This window comes from Alnus glutinosa, chromosome 8 (genome assembly GCF_958979055.1).
Source record: "Alnus glutinosa chromosome 8, dhAlnGlut1.1, whole genome shotgun sequence".
Lineage (NCBI taxonomy): Eukaryota > Viridiplantae > Streptophyta > Magnoliopsida > Fagales > Betulaceae > Alnus > Alnus glutinosa.
Window position 1 is genome coordinate 202138 of NC_084893.1, and position 23227 is coordinate 225364.

A 23227-nucleotide genomic window follows, 5' to 3' on the forward strand; every position below is an offset into this window, starting at 1 on the left:
ATGGGAATCAAAGATCCAATCCTGCCTACACGAGGATGGCAGGATAGGAGTACTGTAAAACAAGAGAAAATGTTAAATAGGATACTATAATGGAGCCATGGCCCCTCTTAGTACATAAATGGGTCGTCCTTTCTGACATGAATCCAACGGGTTATGATTTAGTAAACTAAAATTTGAGTCTAACTAGATCGACCTGATTAGACATGATTAATGAACGGGTCAATTTAATGCCAACCCGCCTAACACACTAGTGATCACCCACATAACGTATATAAATTAAAACATTTTTTTTAATTTTTACCATTAAAAAATTAAAACCCTAAAGTCTAGCTAAGACAGAAAAACAAAAATAGAAAAAAAAAAAAAAAAAAAAAAAAAAAAAAAAAAAAACCCTTCATGTCATCCTAAGTTGTAAAGATATAACTTTGAGTAGGTTAATTCATTTTCATGTTCATTAGTTAAGAATTATTGTGCTAATATATTTGTTTAAAATGGCATTTTTATGCTCAATAATTAAGAAATTTGTTAATTAAATGGTTACAAACGTTGGGTCAGATCACCGCTTATTTAAATGCGTTGTGTTGGATTAAGGGTTCTCCCATTTAATTAAATGAGTTGAGAGTTTACCCAAATAATTTTATACTCGTACCTTAAAATGTCAGAAAGACGAATTCTCACCCGAAATTTCTCTTCCTCCTTGGGGCCGCGCCTTAATTAACAAATGCGGTAAGCGGGCCATGGTTAAGGCCCAGATTGGATAAAGAGAGACAGAAACCCATTGTTCAATTTTATTTCGATAATAAACAAACGAACTGTACCGATCAGACTGATCAGTGTCTGTTTGTCTCTTAACATTCGTTCCATTTCAAACTCAAAAGGCTCCCGCGAAGAAACAGAAATGGGCGAGTGAGATCTGAGAGATGCATCGGCGTGAATCCGAAGCGGAGCTTCGGTTGAAGCTCACAAGCGTGGTGGCTCGCCACCAAGATATGAAGACTGCATTCACCGACCTCAAGTCTCAGATCAACGTCGGTTTGCTTCAAGTATATACCCTAGTCCTCCCCTTTTCCATTCGCTCTTTCGATTATGATCTTATCTTATTTGTTACTAACACTACTACTAATAAAAAAATTCAGGCAGAAGAAGTCTTCGCATCGCTCGCAATTCCCTTGATGAAGCTGGTCGGTCTGAAGACAGAGGAGATGGCTCAAGAGGGTCGATTCAGTACCATCATCATCAACAACAACGACTTCGATCAGGCAAATCTTTTTTTCTTATTTCTAAATTTTACTTCAATTAGTTAATTAAGACACGCATAGATTCAAGTTCATTCTAATTTCTGGTTGGTTGGTGGTTAATTAATTAAAAATTTAAAATGTGGTAATTAGGAAGGCCGTAGAAACACAATTGGAGCCGAATCCTTGCCAAAATCATCATCTGCCTTGGAAGGAGGTGATCGGGTAAAAACTTCTCTTGTTTTTGTAAAACACTCAAAATAAAATAATCCATCTTATTTTAGTTTAATGCGTCTAGCAAGCTCAGGTCACTGGGACATTTGCGTAATTGCTTTTTGGTGAGTTAAAATCTTGTTGATTTGGAGTATTTTGGACTTCTAATATCAATTCCAACTCACGCACACCAGGAAGAAAACTACGCTGCTAAAGCAGCCATGGCGGCGGGCAAACAGCTCTTGCAGAAGCAACAAACGCAACTAGTGCAACTTGTCCGAATCCTCAAACAAATTGAATCCCAAGTCAATTCTCGCCAGAACGACATCCTCCACACCCTTTCCCACCACCATGTCTCCCTCCACAAATTCTTCCAAAACGCCATTGTATATTTATCCACCCTTCACTACTCTCAACACCATGAGACCACCTTCGGCATTACGCTAAAGCTCCTTCGAGCCACCTTCAACAACGTCGGTACTGTCCTAGGCTCAGTAGAGAGCAGTGTGGAGGACCTGATGCAGGATTTGGCTCAACTAATGTGTGATCCCATGGTGGAGTATGTGAAGGGCCTCAGGGATGACTTGAATAATGGGATATCTGTGCGCTTGTTGGCCATGGTGAAGGAGATGGAAAGAGTGATCCGAGACGGAAGGCTTGAATTGGAGGAGGCCAGGAACAAGGTGAGGGTAGCGGAAGAGAGGAAATTTGAGGCTTTGAGTAGGCTGACAGAATCAGAAGAAAGAGTGAAGAAAATGAAAGAGTACCTTAGGTCTCTCGCAGAACCCAACACGAGGGGATCTATGCAACGGCCTGTTGCGCATAAGGTGATATTTTTTGAACCCCTTTTGGAACTTTCTCTATTACATTCGTATATCTTGTTCTGCATTGAGTCACAAGCTGTAGTAGTGACATGAACAAATTCATTGGCTTGATGCTCTAATTTGGAGCATGCATGTGGCACGTACGGTTTCTTTTGGGTTAACAAGTGTTCACCTTGATTACCACCCCTCTAATGTTTTCTCAATTCTGCAATATTGGAAAACATATTACAATGATTGACTTCTATCACTCTGTTAATTACCAAGGAGTTGGCCTGGCTTTCTCACTTCTTTTAAATTACCCCACTTTCTAGCATTAGTTGGAATAATATTCATATCTGGATCCGAGTGCTTTTCTAAGACATCACTTTTATGCAAAAGTGAGTCCATTTGATCCCATTTTTATGCGAAATTGGAACGTTAAAAAGGACATGGTCACATGGTTTGGAGTTTGTCCTGCATTTTGGATCACCATTTGTTTTATTGCAACAATTATTCCCTCATTTTTGGTAGTTGATATTCTAAATGGAGTCTCTATGCTTTTTTCTTTTTTTAGATGAATGATCTCTCTATGCTTTACAACGCTCAAAATATTCAACGCACTCCTGTTTGAAAAAGAATTGATACTAACTTTTAAGCGGTTGGTTCTCATGACTTTTATGATATTCGTCTCCAAACACAAGTTGTGGGTATCACAATGCAGCTTAATCATACTAATTACAAGGTGAAACGAAGTTGATATTTCTCTTTGCTTTTCCTCTGTGAAGCTCTTGAGTAAGCAAGAAGCTCATGCGAAAGATGAGAAGCTATTGTGGGAGCTGTTGAAAGGGAAAAGAAAGTACCAAACACCTGAGAGTCCCCTGGGACCAAAAGAGCTTCTCTTCTCTAAGAAGCACCATAAATCGACAACGTTGATGCCCTCAGTCAGTCACAGGCCAATTACTAGGACTCTTTCAAGGGGACTCGGTCCACACAGCCCACTCTTGGATCCTCGGATACCGTTGGGCTCCTCACCTTCGGTGGCCATTTAGCAAGTTATTTCACGCAAACACATCGCTCCCTGAGTTCATGCTTAAAGCGGCAAGCTTTCCAATGATTTCGATATGGATGAGCATGAATTTTGCACTTGTCTATGAGCCAGTAGACCTTTTCATACTCAAATATTTACGCTAATGTGCTCTATATTTGTCAACTTCAACTGATGCATGACTAAAATAATTAAGTACAAGTATTGCGTTGCGTTGCGTCGTAGGATTCAGTGACTTCGGGCTAAGGTGGTCTGCCTATGCATGTGAGGAGTTATACGGCTAGGATAAGGACCTGCCTATTTTGGACCGTTAGATGCAAAGCACGGTCAAGATTTGAGAATCTCAAATGTTTTAGAATCTGAGGGGATCCTGATCCCTTAAAAAAAGCGGAGAGCAAACTTCTTCAAAAGGTTAGTTTAATAGATTTTGGGGGTGAACAATGGCCGTGACTTCGAGTTGAATGTGAGTTTGATAATTTGACAGCACTAGTAAGTGGTTTGTGGTGAGATTGAGAGTCTAATTTGAAGTAATGAGATTTCAGTTGGTTCTTGCTTGTGAGGTATAAGAGTTGATTGAATATGATTGTTATCTTATATAGTTATATATAACGTTGACAGTGAATTTTAGTTCGTCTTGTTCGTGGACACGGTTTGAATAAATCACACTATAATACCGTTGTCTTGTGTGTATGTTGTTGATTTACTGCTTGCAGGAATGCGTTTTTTATGCTTTTAATTCAACAAATTGGTACTAGTTTTCGCTCTTATAACAATTACGAAGGGATGGTTTTTTCAGTGGAAAGACTCCGGCCCAGGAGATTGAGAAGCGCTCCGTGTTTAAGTCAATAAAGGTTTATGATAATAAAATTCAATAGAGGTTTTTTTTTTAATTTTTTTTTTTTTTGGGTGGGGGGATTTGTGACCCTTCTAATGATAAGAAATGATGCTTTTGAGGTGGTCATCGACGGGTGACCTTTGAATTTCTATCACATAATAGGTTTGTAATTGTGCAATAGCTGTCTGAGAGACAGGTAACTCTTAAGCTTTTTCAGTTCTTTGTTTGAGTGGACCCTTGATTATTTATCTTCATAGCAATTACCCTCCATTCTCATGGCCTATCTATTTAGTTGGTCGAACACCAAGAATCTTGTCTTCACTACCAATTGGGGTTATTCTTGGACTTTAATTCAGAGTGCAAGGCATTGGCCGTTGGGATTTGAACACAGGGGCACACCCTCATGTGAGGGGTTGTTGTGCAGTTGTTGTATTGGTGTTGTAAATCTAACATTTTTCTTGGTCGTTTGGTGCTTATTCAAGATTGAGGGTTTGGTGCTTGGCACGAGACGAGGGCTTTAATGCTTAGCACAGGACTATGGGTTTGGTGCATGGTGCATGGCCACGACTTTGGTGCCCCGAGACTTGCTTAGCACCTAAAAGTTCAGGTTGCACGCTCAATATTGAGGATCTTCCCAAAAATAAAATTCTAAAATCCTCTTCAATCCAAATAATATCCTTTGACACTTTTAAATCCTCCTTAAGAAAATCAAAAGCCTAAAATAAAATTCTTTATAAATTATTACAAATATCTTCATAATTCGACCAAAATCCCTTGATAATAGAAATTAAAGCCCATAACAATAATATTTACCAAATAAAAATATCACAATGATATAAGAATACTTATTTGCTGAAAAGGATTATACTTCCTACTTGTCTCAAGAATAAATATTTGTCTAATTTTTCCCCAAGGTACTTCTATATTTTAAAGAATAATTCTTTAATTTCATAGAATAACATCAAGGGTATCTAGGCGATTTATTGTTGGTCGAGCAAAGCTTTAATTCAGTTATTTCTTGTATAAGTTTTTTATTTTTATTTTTAAAAAAAAAAAAGAAAAGTGAAGCATCTATGCTTATGGTTAGCTCATAAATGACTAGACCTTATTTTAAATCAGTTAAATAGACCAGTCTTGTAGGCAACAACAAATAACTTAGAGTGTTTTAACCGATAAATGTGGTCACCTAACTAATAAAGATAACCATAGTTAGTGCATCCTATCTTAATACTTGCATAGATAATAGAATAGGCGCGGTAAAAATGTATACATCAAACGAATTTTTTGTTTTTTAAGGTAAGTATTCAAGTATATTTAAGATAATAATCTTAAAAATCAAACTTTTATTTTACAACTGTCTCATGATGATGATTACATTTATTTTTAAATTTTATTTTTTAAAATAAGAATTATGAAATAATTATAAAATATAAAATATAATTTTTTTTTACATAAATTAAATGCAGCTTATAACCTTACTCATATTCAAAATAAACAACTAAAATTAAGCTACATCAGTCTTTAAAAAGATATTAAAATAAACAACTTAAATTAAGCTACATCAGTCTTTAAAAAAATATTAAATAAAAGAGAGATGAGGCTATTTTACTCTTTTCACAGATGGCCTGATGGCCACCACCACCCACGAAAAGAGTGGGGGGCATAATTGAATTTGTCTGACATGTTTCTTAAGTTCCATAAATTTGGGTTATTTGGTCCAATTATTGTCGGAGGCAGAAGACGACAATGGATTGTGCTGAGGTGGCAAAAGTAGGTTCAAATTTTGAAAGTTGCAGTGGCCCACTGTCTTGAGAGCCATTTCTTTCTTGGGTTGGGGAGGAATAAAAGGGAAGAGGCCCTCTTCCTCTTCCCCAGAATCTGTGGCAGTTGCCAGTTGGTGAAGCCCATCACTAGAGAGGAAACACGTGTTGCTCGTTTCGTAAACTCCTTTCCCTCCTCCATACTGAGTGGAGAGGGGGTGGGTGGATCATGGATGGCGACAAGAGTAGGAGGATGGATATATGGCTGTCAGAGCTTGCTTATATATATATATATATATATATATATATATATATATATTAAAAAAAAAAAAAAAAAAAAAAAAAAAAAAGAGAAAGAAGGCAATCATATTAAATTAACTTCTTCACACTACCACTTTCCCCCTTAAAAAGTGGCGGAGTAATTGGCAATTTGGCAGTCATAATGTGGCTGATCTCAATAATGCTCTCCTGATTTGATGGATTCTCTAAAGATTTTACCTACTTTAATAGCTTGGATACAAAATCTATCATTTTAAATTTCATTAAGGGGTGTGTTAGAAACATACAAGTTGTACATTATGAACACACTCACCCTCTTAATTATATGGGCATGTCCCACAACACATGTGAAATCTACTCATGTGAGAGGATGAGTGTGCACATAATGTGTAACTTGTATTTTTTTAACATTACTCTTTCTATAAATACTTTAAAGTGATCAAATCATTCGTATATGTGTCGGGTTGAGCTAATGGAATAATTTAATTCAAGTTGATAGAATAGACGCAGGTAAACAGAGAAGGGTAAAGCAACATCGGTAAAAGTACCCAAAAAAAAAAAAAAAAAAAAGATATGTTAATTTAGGAAGGTAATGAGTAAATTTTGTTTCGGCTTTTTGCTATCTAGTTTATCTTGTTCAAAATGTAACTAACCCATCGTTTATTTTTGACTTTTAAAATCAAACTTCTTAAGAGGTCATTCATCTTAATACTAATATTGCAAAAACAAGTTTAATTGCAGAATTTTAATATGATCATAATAATCACGGCTTTAAAATGATTTATGTTTAACTTAAAATTCAAGCAATTAATGATAGTAAATAAATATGGTAGTCAGATTTTAGTTATAGGATTAAATGTATATATTCGTTATGGAAATATTACACGTGTTTATGGATCGACATTGTTATTGTTTCCACTTTCCGTTGAAAGATTTGATATACGTCTTATTCAGCTACCAAATTATTAACAAAGGGCATAGCTACGGGGCAGTTATCCTATCTTCGTCGTGCTCAATGGAAGGTTTGGTTCCCAAAAATATTATTAAAAACTAAGTAAAGAAATGAGAATGAAATAAAATAACCGTGAATTCCGAAACGGAGAAAGAGCAAGTGGTATCTAAATTATTTAAAAATGTAACAATATATACGGAATTAAATATGCAAAATTTATTAATGCTTCTCTCAATTTGACTTGAAATAAAAATAAAATATATATATATATATATATATATATATATATATATATATATATATATATATATATATATATCATATTACCAAGTGGTAAGGCAAATTTAATCGCATTGAATGGGAGTCTTGGCCTGTGTGAATGCCATTGAAAAGGTGGTTTCACCTATTTACAATATGTTTATGGTGTATAAAAATTGGATGAAAACTTTATGTAGTAAGCAAAAAATAGAAATAGGTTCATGTATCTAATTTTTATTTAAAATTTTGATGAAAACGGTTAGAGTCACGACAATATCAATAATATTATGATATATGTCATTTACAGTAAAAAAAATATATATAAAATATAAAATAAATAAATAACGAATAATGCAAAATCGATGAAATAAAGGAAGAAAGATAATAATATCATAATATCATTGAGCTTGAAGAATCCATGGTCATTCAGGTAGTTCAACTACCCCTAATTTTGCCAAAGCGACGCTTCCTTATTTTTCTTTTTTGTATTTGTTATTACTACTTTTTATTATTATTATTATTGTAAATGACACGTGTCACAATATGATTGTTGGCTAATTTATTAAATATATATCAAAACATACAGAGGAAAAAGTATCAAGATAACATAGCATTATATCATGCAAATAAAAAATATACAAAGGTAGAGATAATGCCCCACAAGGTAGAGATAATGCTCATTTTCACTTTGCATGTATAGGACTATGGTCTTGAAACCTTTAAATCTTATTCTCAATTCTTTTTTTTTATAAGACAAACAGTATGGGCTCTAATGCCTACACAATACCCCTTTAAATAGGCATATGTCTCAAAGTGAAAGTAATACTAAGTTTCCTTAATCCATTGATTTTTTTTTTTTTACTTAAATAATATTTTGATTAATACGTTTAATTTTAGTAAGTCTTTAATAAAATGCTCAAGTTATAGATTTAGAATAATCAATTCCCATTAAGTTTGTCTCAATGAATATATACGACAAAGTATATATTTTATCATAGTACACACAGCACTAGGGATTCTTCTTGTGTGATTAGGTAAACCCCCTTAAGGGATAATAACCATCTTAAGAAATGAGAAGGGACTTAAAAGAGAAAATAAAATTAGTTTCAATAGGTCTAGGAAACTTGTGATTTCTTGACTTGTCTTATGTTATTATTAATTAACATTTATTCTGTTAAAAAATTGTAGTTGCACTTTCTTTATTTTGATTAATCAAAATTTCTAGCAACATCTTATAATTACAATTGACCATTCATTAAAATATAAATAGTTGAATTAAAGTCATAAATCAAACAGTCACTTTAATTCACTATATCTTAGTCTTTTGATTTCCGATTTAATCTCTTGATTATTTACGTACTTTTGAAATCATATTTAATTTTAGCAACTCCTTACTAAAATGCTAAAGCTCGAGATAAATAATAATAAATTATATTAAATTTATATCAATTAAATATTTCATATACATTTGATTAAAATCAAAGATATTGTGGACTTCTTCTCGAGAATTAATGTTCCCACAATGCTATATGTAATATGTGATTACCCAGCACACCAAGATTTTGATCATCACATTTGAGTTCACATTCCTCTCAAGATTGAGAGTCAATGTCATAAACAGTCGTAAGTTCAAGTTACTGATATTGACAATAGTTGCAAGTAATAACAACTCATGTGGTTCAGTTCGGCACATTGTAACCACACCAAAATATAAATAAGAAGTCTATACTCCCATAATCAATATTGATATGTTGTAGTTTTATAAAATGAAATGTCCAATTCTATTACCGACTATGAACTATAATATTTTATAGAGAAAACTTCACTTATCGCCCATGATCTTTCATCATTTTTACAATCATACCCTTAAACTTTATAAAGTTTCAATTTAGTGTATCAATTTTTCATATTTTTTTTTTGTCAATTTCACAATTCCGTTAAGATTATCCGTTAAATAATGTTAAAATTTACAAAATGCCAATGTTTTTTTTTTTAAAAAAATAAAATTAAAATTAAAATAAAACAATTTTCAAATATTAAGGCATGAGTATTTTTGCAAATTCCGTTAAATTCTGACCAATGCTTAAATCATTGCAATTTTTTTTTTCCTAAAAACAACAAGGGGTATTTTAATAATTTTGACATCACTTTGTTATGATTTAATGGAAAGTTGTCATAGAGGGGTGAAGTTGAAAATAAAAATTATATATATATATATATATACATATTTTTTTAAAAAAAATGAAAGATGAATACACTAAATTGACACTTTTTAAAGTTTATGGGTATTATTGTAAAAGTGATGAAAAATCAGGGGTGATAAATAAAGTTTTTTCTCGGTTTATAAGTTACAAGGTTTATGTCTTAGATATTATTTGTGATAATCTCGTTAACACACCCAATCCAGATTCAATATAACTTAATGTCTCTCTCTCTATATATATAGAGAGAGAGAGAGAGAGAATAATATGCACATGTATAAAATGATATGCCCACTACTCTTAATAAATTTTAGAAAACAAACAACTTTATTAATAAAATAAAAATTTTACATAAATGAAATTGGCTTTTAGGGTATAAACCATAAAATTGAAGTGATACTACCATTTTTAGCCAACATTTTGTAAGGAAGTCGAGTGCAATGACTTATTTATATTTTTAACTTCCCACAAAAAGTTTATAGTCAAATTGTTTACCCTCAAGAGCTAATTGCAAATAAGTGAAATTATAGAGACCGATTTTACATTTTTTTTCTAATATATAAGATATATAGTACTAACTCAAAAATTATACAACTTATTGTATATATGTATAAGCCGAACTAACTTAATCGAGTTTATGCGAGTTTTCGTAAGTTTAATTAAAACTTAGCTGAGCTTTAACATGTTCAACTTATTTAATTTTGGGGTTTAGATTATGAGTAATTTTATAAGAAGAACTTGATGATTATAGTCTTCCTTGTATCCTTCGTAATATAATATTACTTTTAAAATTATTATTCAATTTGAGATTATTTATTATTTAGGCCCAACTCGTTTTTATTTATTTTTTTGACATGTCCATATAAGAAGGGAAGAGGAGATTCGAATTAGTGACCTCCACTTTATGAGACGTGATCCCAGCCAATTGATCTACCTTGTGACGGCCCAACTCGTTTATTAAATCAACAAAACTAGAGCCGAATTAATCGGTACTCAACTCAATAGTCTCGGGCCACGATGTTCTCAAATGACGATGGCAAGAGGGTAAAATGGAATAGAAAAAACTGGGCAGTATCTCAATAAAACAATTCATGCAAAAAAAAAAAAAGGCGAAAAAAAAAAAGAGCCGTAATCAGACAAGTCAGGCGCATGGGAGCTCGCCAAGGAGTGCCTTGACCTATCATGTAATGAAGCAGTCATTAGCCGCCACGTAAGCAGAGAAAGCTAGAGCCGAGCGCCTCTGATAACTTCTGAAATTCAAATCCGCTCCACTTCTTCATTGCTTTCAAAAACCCGCCGTCTCTCTCTCTCTCTCTCTCTCTCTCTCTCCCTCTTTCCCATAAAGCAGAGACGCCCTCTCACCTAAACCCTTCAAAAGCCTTTCAAACGTCTCCCACTCTCGCCTTGTCTTATCAGGGAGCACAGTTATCGGCCAATGGCGAACGTTACCCAACTGCCCTGCGACGGAGACGGCATTTGCATGGTCTGCAAGGCCACCCCCTCCGACGAAGAGAAGCTCACCTGCAGAACGTGCGCCACCCCCTGGCACGTCAGCTGTCTCTCGTGCGGTCGTCCAGAGACCCTTGCCTCCGCTCTCCAATGGGAATGCCCCGACTGCTGCACCTCCGCCGGAGACTTCCCGCCGGTGAAGGCGCCCGGCGGGGTCTCCGACGACCTAATCGATAAGATCCGGGCAATCGAGGCTGATGCCTCCCTGACGGAGAGAGAGAAGGCGAAGAGGCGGCAGGAGTTGATGGTGAGCGGAAAGGCCTGCGTTGACGGAGAGGAGGAGGAGGAGGAGAAGAAGAAGAAGGCGAGTGGAGGAGATGTGTTGGATCTTCTGGGTGGGAGCTTCAACTGCTCCTTCTGTATGCAGCTACCGGAGAGACCTGTTACGGTGCGCTTCCCCTTCCTTCGTTTCATTTTCTGAGCTTCTTTTGTCGAATCACTCTGATACTTCATTTTCGATTACTTTTGAAATGCTTATTGTTCTCCGTCCAATGCCAGTTTGTAGTATTTTTGTCTTTTTTATGTTTATTTTTTTCCTGCCAATTTAGGAATGAAATTGCCTGAATTCTTCATTGACATGGAAGTTGGTTCTTGTTGATTTTTTTTTTCTCCTAGACGCCATGCGGGCACAATTTCTGCCTAAAATGCTTCCAGAAATGGGTTGCGCAAGGGAAGCGTAATTGTGCAAAGTGCCGCAGCTCCATTCCTTCAAAAATGGCGAGTCAACCCCGCATCAATTCTACCCTTGTAGTAGCCATTCGTATGGCAAAGATGTCCAAGTCAATTGTTGATGGAGGGCCTTCGAAAGTTTATCATTTCGTACAAAACCAGAATAGGCCTGACAAGGCGTATACCACCGAGCGTGCACAGAGGAATGGGAAGGCCAACGCTTGCAGTGGAAAGATATTTGTTAGTGTCTCCCCCGATCATTTTGGTCCTATCCCTGCCGAAAACGACCCCGTAAGGAATCAAGGTGTGCTTGTTGGGGAGACCTGGGAAGATAGACTGGAATGCCGGCAATGGGGTGCCCACCTTCCACATGTTGCTGGCATTGCTGGACAAGCAGACTATGGTTCGCAGTCAGTGGCTCTATCTGGAGGCTACCAAGATGACGAAGACCATGGAGAGTGGTTTCTCTACACTGGGAGGTTTGTTTTCAGATTGCTGCTCGATCGAATGGTTTTGGTTTTTGATGCAATAGTCTGCATTGAATCTATTATTTTTATTCATCAATTGCTAGGTTACTTTCAAAGCTAGCAAAGTAAATATGTTACTGATAATTCTGGCTGCTGTTGGTGATTGATTGCCATTTGATTATTCTTGTAAGATTAGTCAATTTGAGGATCTCTGGATACATCTTGGTAGGCTCAGCTTTAGAAGAGGGCTAACTGATTTTATGTGGAGATTTACAATATGAGGCTATGTTTGGCCTTAATATTTAGATTCCAATGTTCCCACTGTAGGCCGTAGGGCTTGCCTGTTTCAAAAATTTGTTCCCCTTCCACAACTCTTCAAGCTGGGAATGCATTTAAGACTTCCTACAGTGAGTATGTCTCGTGTACACAGGGATCACCTTCGGTGGATAATATTATGATGCAACAGTTACTTAAGTTGTTTCACTGTTCACTTTCTTTGTCCTATCCAGCGAAGCTTCAAATCTTCCACTGTATTTATTCAAATCTTCCACTTACCAAGCATATTTTACTAGTAAATATAATCAATATATCTCCTATTCCTGGTCTCCTCACTTATTAAGCATCTATTAAATTTAATTGCTTCTGCATGTGCGTGTGTAATCTGTGGATGGCAGTGGAGGCAGAGATCTTAGTGGGAACAAACGGACGAACAAGGAGCAGTCTTTTGATCAGAAGTTCGAGAAACTGAACAAGGCACTTGAAGTTAGCTGCTTAAAAGGGTATCCTGTTCGAGTTGTCAGGTAAGTGTTAATGATTCATTCTCTCTCTCTCTCTCTCTCTCTCTCTCTCTCTCTCTCTCTCTCTCTCTCTCTCTCTCTCTCTCTCATCATTTAGATCCTTTTATTATTATTATTATTATTATTATTAATTTTCCATTTCATTTGATAAGAAATTCACAAATATTCACCATCACTGCTTAAAATTTGCCTTCTGCATTGTACAATTTGTGCTGTAAAAAATCCTTTGTGATGGCTAGAAGTGGTATTGAAATTCTTTAAATAGGTGTCTCTTTAGTTGTTGAAAGAATGTTTATCCGAATGTGTAAATTGATGTTGTCCATTTGAGACCATTTTAGATTTGAGTTTGCATAACATTAGGCTGAAGCATTAATTCTCATTCTTCCAAGTATATAAATAGCCAACTAAATAGCTTGTAATCTGGCAATAGTGCTTGTTAGATGAGGAAAGATTTGAGACTGGCTTTAAAGGAAAGTCGTTTCCTAAAAGGAAACACTAATTTCTTGCTTGTGAGGGTTTCTATTTCTTTGACATTAATTCATTCAATGAACTAGCTATTATTTAGAACAAAATTGGAAAAAACAAATTAGGAAATTACCAGTATCTTAGTGCTTTGCTTTGCTTTGTCCCTTCTCATGATGAACAGGTCCCACAAAGAAAAACGCTCTTCATATGCCCCGGAAAAAGGGGTGCGGTATGATGGAGTCTATAGAATTGAAAAATGTTGGCGAAAAGTGGGTATTCAGGTAAAATGTGCTATCCTGTTTTTTAGAATTGCTCATCTGGTTTGTTTTTGCTAACAGATGTACTGATTTGGTTTCCCTCATTTAGGGATTTAAGGTCTGCAGGTATCTATTTGTTAGATGTGACAATGAACCTGCCCCATGGACGAGGTCTGTGTTTGGTCAATTATTTAATTGGCTTATTCTTACTTGATCTCTACTAAATATTCTTAACTTGAACTGCAGTGATGAACATGGGGATCGACCTAGATCTTTGCCTGTCATCTCTGAGCTGAAGAAGGCAACGGAAATAACGGAGAGGAAGGAAAGTCCATCGTGGGATTTTGATGTGAGTGGTTTCAAATTATCCCCCTCAACATAATATCTATGCTTTTATTGCTTATGTTTCTTGGAGATTGTGTTCTGCTCGATCCGAAAGCTACATGGTAATGAACCAATCATGACAGTATAGATGGTGTCGTTGATGATATTCAAGAAAGAAATTTTGATAAGCAATTCTAGAGTTGGGTGTCGATTGTTATAATTGTTCACTTGGAAAATAATTTTTCTTGTTGTAACTGCTAAGCTCTAGCATTTTCCTCTGCGTGTATTAGGAGGAAGAGGGTTGCTGGAAGTGGAAGCAACCTCCGCCCCTCAGCAGAAAAAGGGTGAAACCAGTGAATTCTGAGGACATAAAGAGGTCAAGGATAGCAATAAAACGAGCTCAGAATATGAGTGTGAGGGAGAAGCTCCTAAAAGGTCTGTTCTCTATCCAATCTTGGGTCATTTGTCTTTAGCTCTTTAGTTTTGACCCTCAAGTTGGGTAGGGTGCGGTTAAAAAATGTGAATCTAGAAACAGAAGTAGGTTTGGTCAATTGTTTGGTTCTTTATGAACTTGGAGTTGTTTTTAAGTAGTGAACCAAACACGACTTTATTATTGGTTGGTGTGCATGATTAACCATGTGTTAATGATATACAATTATAAATTTTATATTCACTTATATATGTTGCATATGCAGAGTTCAGTTGCCTTATCTGTCGGCAGGTGATGACTCTACCAATAACAACACCTTGTGCACATAATTTTTGCAAGTTGTGTTTGGAAGGTGCATTTGCTGGTAAAACTTTTATGAGGGAGAGAAGCAGGGGTGGACGGGCGCTTCGATCCCAAAAGAATGTCATGAGCTGTCCGTCGTGTCCAACAGACATCTCTGATTTTCTCCAAAATCCTCAGGTGTGTCATGTATATGCACATTTTCTCTGATTTCTTACAACTGAACTTTATTTGTGCTTTATTTTGCATTTAATTCCTAAGAAAATGGAAGGGAGACTACCACTGGTAATCCTGAAACAATATGGACTGAATGCTTGTTTAAGAATGCACGGCCTTGAACTTCTTCTTGTCTTCCAGCAGCCAGATGGGGGCATTACTGATTTCTTAATCTTTCATGTATGAACCATTCTTGATACAAATGGGGATGTCTTTTACATTAGCTTGTGGAATTGAGTGCTGCAGGTGAATAGAGAATTAATGGATGTGATTGAGTCGCTGAAATCAAAGACTGAAGAGGAGAATGGGAAGTCTATTGAGGAGTCAAGTGAGGAAGCAGATGGCTTTGAGCCAAGTGTTGATCCGTCACCCACAAGCAGTGAAACGAAGACTGAAAATCCAGAAATTACAGGTGCAGAGGATGGTGTGCAGAGTCCTCCAACCAAAAGCAAACCTAAAAGAAGCCTGAAGCAAAAGGAAGTTGATGTTGGAGAATGCTTGCTAGAGAACGAGGATGGGTTGGAAAACAAGATTCGTTCGAAGAAAGCTAATGCTGAGGGTTGCTCATTGAGACAGAGTGTTGGTCGAAAGACCAGGAGCAGAAAAGCTGAGGAGGATGCTGTGGATGAAAATATTGATGTTGGTGTAAGGACCAGGGGCAGGAAATCACAGAAAGTGGTGGATGAAGGAAATGATTCTCCATCAAGTCCTCTCGTTGTGCAATCTGATGATGACTTTGAATGATTAATGTTATTGGTTGGATCGTCAGGTTGACTCATTTCATTGGGTGGGAGTATATTGGGAAAAAGAGATGTTGGTAGGCTTTTTGTGGTGACTTCAGGGTTTCTGTATGAGAATGGGGTTGAAAATTGGATGATGCCTGACTTAGTTGAACCATCTATATAATAGATGGTTTTTTTGTGAATGCTTAGTCACATTTGATATAGACTGTAGAAATTAAGAACTAGTAATATTTCATGGTTGTACTTCATTTTTAAAAACATTTGAGAATGCAATGCCTTGATGCCCTGATAATTGATCGACTGCTGAGTGAATATTAGTTAGCAATATAATTAATAATCAGGATGGTCGGATGATATTTCATCGTTGATTTTGCTCAACTTTGTTTGAGGAAGTGTTTGAGCAGTCATCTATGTCAGGCTATTCTACTCTAAATGAGGGGGTTGGAATTGCATTAGGAAATAGAGTTTTTCTGTTTAAAAAAAAAAAAAAAAAGCCTGAAAAAACTTCATTTCAAGCTTATTCAAGAATGTAGTTTTAGGCCTTTTTTTTTTTTTTAAGAGCCGAAAAGTTAAATAAATGCCTTCTAAGTAATTTATTAAATGAACTTATTTTAGCCGAGCACAACTTTTTATGTGTTAAAAGTACAAAATCTTAGTCAGGCTCTTAATTCCTCTATATATATAGGACTACATCCAACTTTTTTGGGCAGCTTTACTGCACCGATCTCCCATCCCGATAATTAGCTAATAGCTAGGCTTATATCTGTGGAAGTGTAAAAGCTTTGAACTCAGTGCAGATTTTGGAAAATGCTAAAAATACAATAATTGCACAACTTTAAAACACAACGAAGTGGAACTTGAGGTTGTGCACGTGCATGTACCACAGCCCGCGCAGCTTATTCCTGGATTTATTTAGAGTCGCAAGTGATGCAACTCTGATTTGAGATTGGGCAAGTGTTGTATTGGGTTAAATCCAGCGGGCTTTTTAATGCAAGCCAATACAAAACTTGGGCCCGTTGGGCTTTAGAAACCCAACGTAACTGGCCCGTCGAATACTGGGTAGGTTTCGGTCTTGCGTGCCGTGCAATCGCAGTGGCAGAGTGCCCATATTCGCTCCTCCAAAGCCGACTTCCCTCCCTTCCGTTCCTCTCTCTCTCTCTCTCCCCCCATGAAAACCCTATCCCTCTTCTTTGGAAGGAAGAAGGCACGCGCCAATTCCCATTGATTAGCTGACAATTTCATGTAAGTACCATTGTTTCATCCTTTTATTTCGTGGTTAGTTTCTGCGTTGTTGAAGATAAATTTAATTCAGCAGTTGGTTTTAGTCATAGCTCATAGGTCATATTAGCCAATGTTTTATCACTTCTAAGTTTCTGGGTGATCATTACGTTATCCTGTTCTTCGAGATTTTGTATCAGAATAGCCAGGCTATTTGTCTGGTTATGGTGTTAGTTTGTTGCGGATGTTCTGTTTCATGGTAGATTTTGTTGGGAAATGTTAAAGATAGATTCCATCAGCTGCACTCATTATGCTTAGAAAATTTATGTGGCTAGTTATATGCCTCAGACATCCAGATTTTTCATCCAGGATTCTACGACACAATCAACTGAATTACTCCATTATTATAACGATAATCACACTTTGCCTTGTGGAAAGGATACATTGGATAGTAACGAATTTTTAGGAGATATTGTTTAACATTGCCAATAAAGCTTGCTATGGAAGGTTGTGTTGAGCTTTTTGAGTTTGAATTTATATACCATTTGGCATGCTTATGGGTGAACTTTTGAATTGATTTAGTGATTATCCTTGTTTACTTGGAACAGTTGAAAGACGATAAGTTTGTCTATAGACCAGTATTTGTGTTTGGTTTATTGCTTATTACTTGCAATAAAATTTATATGAAACTTCTGTTATACTGTTGTGCATGATTGGAATTTGTTGTTCCGCCTGCTCTATTGACATTGGCATGCTTGATTCTAATTCGTGTGTTTCTGTATTCTTGATGTGCACACTCATACATAATAGAGCACTAAAAGTTAAGATATTATTTAGAGAAATGTTAGAAACCACATTTTTCTCTTATAACTATCCCACAATGCTCAGTCCCAACCAATCTTTGATTTTTTTTTTTTTTTTTAAATGACTAATTCAAAGGTTGGTTGGGGCTGTCATTTCAGCATTGCGGGTCGTTGTGGGATAAAAATATGGTTTTTAGCATTACTCTATTATTTAATGACATATTTTACATGTTGGTTTTGCTGTTTTAGGTTTCTTGAATTCTGAAGTAATTGTTTTGGTGCTTCCCGGATCTTATTTTCCCCTCTGCAGTGATGGTATGTATGCTTATTACTTACACACAAACATGCAAACTCTCTCTCTCTCATTATCATGGATATTTATTATAACCAGAAATATACAGTTTCTTTTCTCCTGATTTTCTGTGAAGTTTTCACTAGAATTTGGGCCTGTCAATGAGTTTCTCTCTCTCTCTCTCTCTCTCTCTCTCTCTCTCTCTCTCTCTCTCATGCATTATCATGGATATTTATTATAACCAGAAATATAAAGTTTCTTTTCTCCTGATTTTCTATGAAGTTTTCACTAGAATTTAGGCCTATCAATGAGCAACCTAATGGGCTTCTTGACTGGCAAGCAATGGGCTTACTTGAGTTCCGAAGGTACTCTCTGGGAGTGGCCAGCTGGCCCCTCTTGGCATGAGGGGTGACCTAGGGGTGTGAGGGTGGCATCTCATATTGGAAGCCACTTTGTGAACCAATGCATTACCTTGAAGTAGAAGATTGCTTCTGAAACATTTGAAAGATAACCTTTGCAAAAGGGGTCTTTGCTTAGCTTTATAGTTTACCATGTAGCACTTTCTATATAATTTATGAGGTGCCTTGGAAATGACTATTGTGAATTTTGTAGCTGTTTATGGACTGCTTACGAGTTTAGTACACTGATTACCAATTCATTAATGAAAAAGATAGGAAAGCACTTCATTGCTTAGGGTTTAACTTAGTGGCAGATGCATTGGTTATCTTTCATGACCTAAATGTGCCAACAACCTAATAATCAAGTAACTGGGTGTGAATGGTCAGGATGCAGAATGGATTATAGATGCCTGACTTGTATTGATTAGGTTGGGCTTATATTTTCCTTTTATGTATTTCTTTTGGTATGTTAGGCACTTCAGGGTGTTGTGGGGTTGTGTCTCTGCCCAAAAAGTATCTTGGCATTGGGGGCAAGGCATATATGAGATGGTGTTATTGAGAAGATAGAACGTCAATTGGCTAGTTGAAAAATATAGTATTTGTCTAAGGGTGGTAGGATTACCCTTATCAAGAATACCCTATCCAACTTACCTACCTACTTCATGTTCCTCTATCCTCTCCCTATGAGTGTTGCAAACCGTATTGAGAAGCTTCAACTTGATTTCTTATGAGGTGGGCTAGGCGAAGAGTTCAAATCTTCGGAAGCAACGCATTATTGTGGTTGACAAGTGTTGTATGCGTAAAAGGAATTGGGAGTTCATGAACCATCTTCTTCTTCATTTTGAGGTTGCTTATGCCATTTGGAATGTTTTCTTCAGTCGTTTTGGATTGTCTTGGGTTAAGCCTAGACGGGTTAGTCGACTTGTATGCTTGTTAGTGGACTGCCGGCAGCACTCGAAGTGCTGTTGTGTGAAAGATGGTGCATCCGTGCCTTTTGTTGTGTCTATGGAGGGAAATGAATGATAGAAGTTTTGAGGACCATGCGAAGATTTTTGTGGAGATTAAGGCTTTATTTTTCAACATGAGAGAGCAAGCTGGTGTGGGGGGCTTTGGCAATAACATCCGAGCAAGGCAAGCCCTTTTTTTATTAACTACGAATAATATTTAATATCCATATCTCTATTTTTTAAAGCTTCCCCGGAATAAGGAACTTCTTCCCGATCTGCCGCTTTAGCATTTTGTGTTTAAAAAGCCATTTCTACTCATTTTTAACGGTGCTTAGCTTAGGTCGACCAATCGGACCCTGGCGAGATAGCTTTCGTAAGGATTGGCTGTCCTACTTACCCTGCTTTCCATGCCATGTGCTTCCTCCAATACTGGAACTGGGGCTGCCCAATGGCATTTTGACCGTAATCAGAGGCCGAGGGAATGTGTAATTTCTGTTGGAAAACGGAAAGTTAGAAGAGGTATCAAATGTTGATTTTATTTTTGTACCTGAAAAGAACCTACTCTCAATGAGGAGAGCCTTTACTTGATAATATATTAGTAAAGCCTAACGAACAAGCAAGGGATTGAGCTTTAGAAAGCCGTTGTGCGTTAGAGCAAGCAACATATTGAGTTGCCAACGCTAGAATGTCATTGCGCATTAAAACAAGCAGCGAACAAGCGCGCTAGCGCGAAAGCTGTTTGAGGACTTTTGAGGAGATTAAGTCTTTATTTTTTAACACTATGTATCTTTGGACAACTGCTTTTGTTTCTCCTTTGATGACTAGTTATCATGATTTTCTTGTTCTTTTTGCACTTACTAATTAGGTGGCTTCTCTTGTATGCTTTTTATGTACCTAGTGGCACCTTACACTTTTAATGATTTCTCGATTGTTTATAAAAAAAAATGTTAGGCACTTTCATGTTGTACTAAAATAAAGAGACTTTAATTTCTAATTGCATTACTTCTTAGGAAACTTTATGAAGGTTTAGGTCTACTTATGGTATTTTTAACTAGTTGTACTGTTGGCATTGTCGTTTTGTTACACTTAGGTTTTGCTTTGCTGGTTTTGAAGTTTGGCCTTTTTATTATAGCCCTGCTGCTAGGCCATGGGCTAGTGTTATTGTGACCTTTAGTTAACGTTCGTTTACGAGAACGTTGTTGCAAGTTTGTTCCTTTCCTTGGAGAACCCTGTATTTCCGTTTGACTGGGGAACTGTCGCAACTGTTTTCTATTTGGGTTCTGTAGGCATGATTCTGGCACAAGCCCTATATAAGCAAAAAGGAAAGATGAAAGAAAAATGTTATGTTAGTTTATTGTCTGTTACTTGTTGTACAGGCTGCAAGACTTCTTGCCAACTTGATTGTGGTGGGCTCTGGAGTCTTGGCAAGGGCTTTTGTTCAGGCATATCGCCAGGCGCTTACAAGTATGTTTTTCCACTTTACTTATATATAAAAAAAAAGAGAGTATGTTTTTCCACTTCAAATTCAGCATTGTTGGTTTTTGTATTAGTGGTTATGGACTCGTATAAGTCATGTCAGTCCACGTATGTTCTGTCTGAAGTTACTTTCAGGTCTATTGTGTGGTGCTGTTTCCAAACATCTTGCAATATTTCACTAAGAGCTTCGTATGAATGATTCCAGATGCCTCAAAATCAGGCGTTGCTCGAGAAACAGCTCAGAATATTGGTAGAGCAAGCAAATTTATGGCTGAACCGGAGGCAAGGCAGGTACTAGGTGTCGCTGAGCACTCATCCTGGGAGGAGATCTTACAGGTTTTGCTTCATATTTCATTTCTACTGTTCATTTAGTTGTCTTGAAGATTGTAGTATTGCATCCTTTTCTGGTTGCTACTAATTAACAGCATATTGACAATCTTCTGTCTGCAGAAGTACAATAACCTATTTGAGCAGAATGCAAAGAATGGGAGCTTTTACCTTCAATCAAAGGTTCATAGAGCTAAAGAGTGCCTGGAAGGAGTTCACCAAAAGAAAGCTCAGGGAACCATGGATGCATGACTTCTCGAGGCTTACATCACTGCCTTAATTAATCTAGTGATTCTAAGGTTGAATTCCTGCTGTTATCCAAATTCTTTTTTGATCTGCATGAGTTGTCATGTGATTAATATGAGATGCAATTTTTTTTTTTTTTGTTTTTTGGCGTTGTACTGTTTAATGTAATACATCCAATTAATGAAAATTTTGACTTCGTGGAATGCAATGCTGATTTAATTAACATTTACTAATCAATATCCATCTGCGTAGTGAATTAAGATTTCTTGTTTGGTTTCAGAATTGTTGATGATTCACATATATATATATATGTAGTTTTGGTGGGGAGAAGTGAGAGAAGAGATTGTTGTAACAAATCAGGGTCCACGCGGGAAGTGAAGGTGATGGTCAAAATTAGTTGCACCCTAGTGAGCCCAACACGGAGAGGGTGAAGTCATAGTTTTAGTGGTCCACATGCTCTCAATTCGTTTACTATTCATTTGTGTCAACGTGGGAAAGGGTTGACTTGGTGGCAACTGGCAAAGCACTTTTTTTTTTTTTTTTTTAATATATATATATATAGATACGAATAACAAGTACAAACAAGGAAAGAAAATAACTAAATTCTAAACAACAGAGTTCTTTTGATCAAGATCAAGCGCGACACTGACAAACTGAGTAGTAGGGGAATAAGTTGAAGAGGAAATGGTGGGAATGTTGCTTGATGAAAATCGAGCTGCGGCCCAATGTGCCACATAGTGGGCACCGAAATTTGCACTTCTATTGACTTTCTGAGCTGACCAAGAAGAATCAGAAGGGAACATGTCTAGCGTTTGGTGAATGATGTCAGTGATTCGCTTAGTGAGCCAATTAATGATATTTTCAATTCTCGAGTCTCTCTTCTGAGTCTATTGACTAATGAGAGGGAGAGTCTACGGATCCCTGCAATGCGGACCCATCTATGCATGCTTTTTCTCATTCGTGTTACACCATACGAGTGGGTTGTTAATACTTTTTAATGGTCCAGATTTAACTCTCAAGTTTTTCATGAAAAAAAGAAGAAGAAGAGTGGAATTAGATTTATACCATTGAAAAAACTATGAAACATTTGTTATAATTTGTGTTTTTTTTTTATATATATATATATATAACAGCATTAGAGCCAAATTTAAGGTAAAAATAGTTTCGAGTTTTTTTTTGTTAGTATTTTGAGTTATTTCTTAATATTTTTGCTTCTAAAAAAGGAAAATTTAAAAAGTTATCAAACAAAGACTAAAGTACCATTGTGGTAAAGCTTGAAATTCCAGCATTTGGTTTAATTTCTTCCCCTTACTCTTTTTTAAATTAAAAAAAAAAAAAAAAAATTCACTGTCAATGTTCTCGGCCGCCTCTTCTACTTTAACAAGCTAGAGTCGTTCTTCCTCGTTTTTTTTTTTTTTTTTTTTTAAAAAAAAAAAATGGTTTTATGGTGGGGCCACATGCAGATAGGTTGCATTGCATCTTTTGCATAATAAAGGGGGGAGGAGATGGAATGCAAGTCGAAGTTGTTTTCCTCGAAAGATGTAAAAAGAGAAGGTAGAAAGTGTGGAAGGTTTTAATTAAAAAAAAAAAAAAAAAGAAATTAAAGAATCTAGAAGACGTGAGATCGAAGGCGGAGATTGATGGGAGAGTTGTGTACCAACGGCCGCAAAGTTTGAAAGCACCTGTACGAAATCGGCTATCTATATAATATAAATAATAGGAAAAATAAAAACAGGCGCCGAAGTCATAATGAATCCAACTA

General features: G+C 36.4%; 3 protein-coding genes across 4 annotated transcripts; all 3 read left to right on the forward strand.

Moving 5' to 3' along the window:
• The first annotated feature begins 823 nt into the window (after nt 1–823).
• LOC133875666 (uncharacterized) lies at nt 824–3889 on the forward strand. Of its 2 annotated transcripts, XM_062313867.1 has the most exons (5): nt 824–1043; nt 1137–1259; nt 1389–1460; nt 1643–2275; nt 3037–3889. In XM_062313867.1, the coding sequence occupies exons 1-5, from the start codon at nt 921–923 to the stop codon at nt 3298–3300; spliced, it is 1215 nt and encodes a 404-aa protein (XP_062169851.1). In that variant the 5' UTR covers nt 824–920; the 3' UTR covers nt 3301–3889. The 2 variants fall into 2 exon arrangements, with proteins under 2 accessions (XP_062169851.1, XP_062169852.1); XM_062313868.1 differs by lacking the exon at nt 1389–1460.
• A 7007-nt stretch (nt 3890–10896) lies between these two features.
• Nucleotides 10897–16050, forward strand: LOC133875694 (E3 ubiquitin-protein ligase ORTHRUS 2). The gene is made up of 9 exons (XM_062313899.1): nt 10897–11478; nt 11706–12238; nt 12901–13026; nt 13670–13769; nt 13855–13916; nt 13992–14094; nt 14360–14504; nt 14765–14979; nt 15262–16050. Exons 1-9 carry the CDS (start codon nt 11017–11019, stop codon nt 15757–15759), a joined length of 2244 nt encoding a protein of 747 aa, XP_062169883.1. The 5' UTR covers nt 10897–11016; the 3' UTR covers nt 15760–16050.
• A 787-nt stretch (nt 16051–16837) lies between these two features.
• Nucleotides 16838–21673, forward strand: LOC133874704 (mitochondrial import inner membrane translocase subunit PAM16 like 2). Its single transcript, XM_062312583.1, has 5 exons — nt 16838–17000; nt 18029–18094; nt 20793–20880; nt 21098–21228; nt 21343–21673. The coding sequence occupies exons 2-5, from the start codon at nt 18092–18094 to the stop codon at nt 21469–21471; spliced, it is 351 nt and encodes a 116-aa protein (XP_062168567.1). The 5' UTR covers nt 16838–17000; nt 18029–18091; the 3' UTR covers nt 21472–21673.
• The last annotated feature ends 1554 nt before the right edge of the window (nt 21674–23227 follow it).

Bases quoted from the DNA above. Each gene is read 5' to 3' on its own strand.
- LOC133875694 (XM_062313899.1), top strand. From the start codon at position 11,017: ATGGCGAACGTTACCCAACTGCCCTGCGACGGAGACGGCATTTGCATG. The intron at 12,239-12,900 runs GTTTGTTTTCAG...TGTGGATGGCAG, and splicing joins TGGTTTCTCTACACTGGGAG to TGGAGGCAGAGATCTTAGTG. The intron at 14,505-14,764 runs GTCTGTTCTCTA...TTGCATATGCAG, and splicing joins GAGGGAGAAGCTCCTAAAAG to AGTTCAGTTGCCTTATCTGT.
- LOC133875666 (XM_062313867.1), top strand. From the start codon at position 921: ATGCATCGGCGTGAATCCGAAGCGGAGCTTCGGTTGAAGCTCACAAGC. The intron at 1,260-1,388 runs GCAAATCTTTTT...TGTGGTAATTAG, and splicing joins ACAACAACGACTTCGATCAG to GAAGGCCGTAGAAACACAAT. The intron at 1,461-1,642 runs GTAAAAACTTCT...CACGCACACCAG, and splicing joins CCTTGGAAGGAGGTGATCGG to GAAGAAAACTACGCTGCTAA.
- LOC133874704 (XM_062312583.1), top strand. The intron at 20,881-21,097 runs GTATGTTTTTCC...GAATGATTCCAG, and splicing joins ATATCGCCAGGCGCTTACAA to ATGCCTCAAAATCAGGCGTT. The intron at 21,229-21,342 runs GTTTTGCTTCAT...TTCTGTCTGCAG, and splicing joins CCTGGGAGGAGATCTTACAG to AAGTACAATAACCTATTTGA.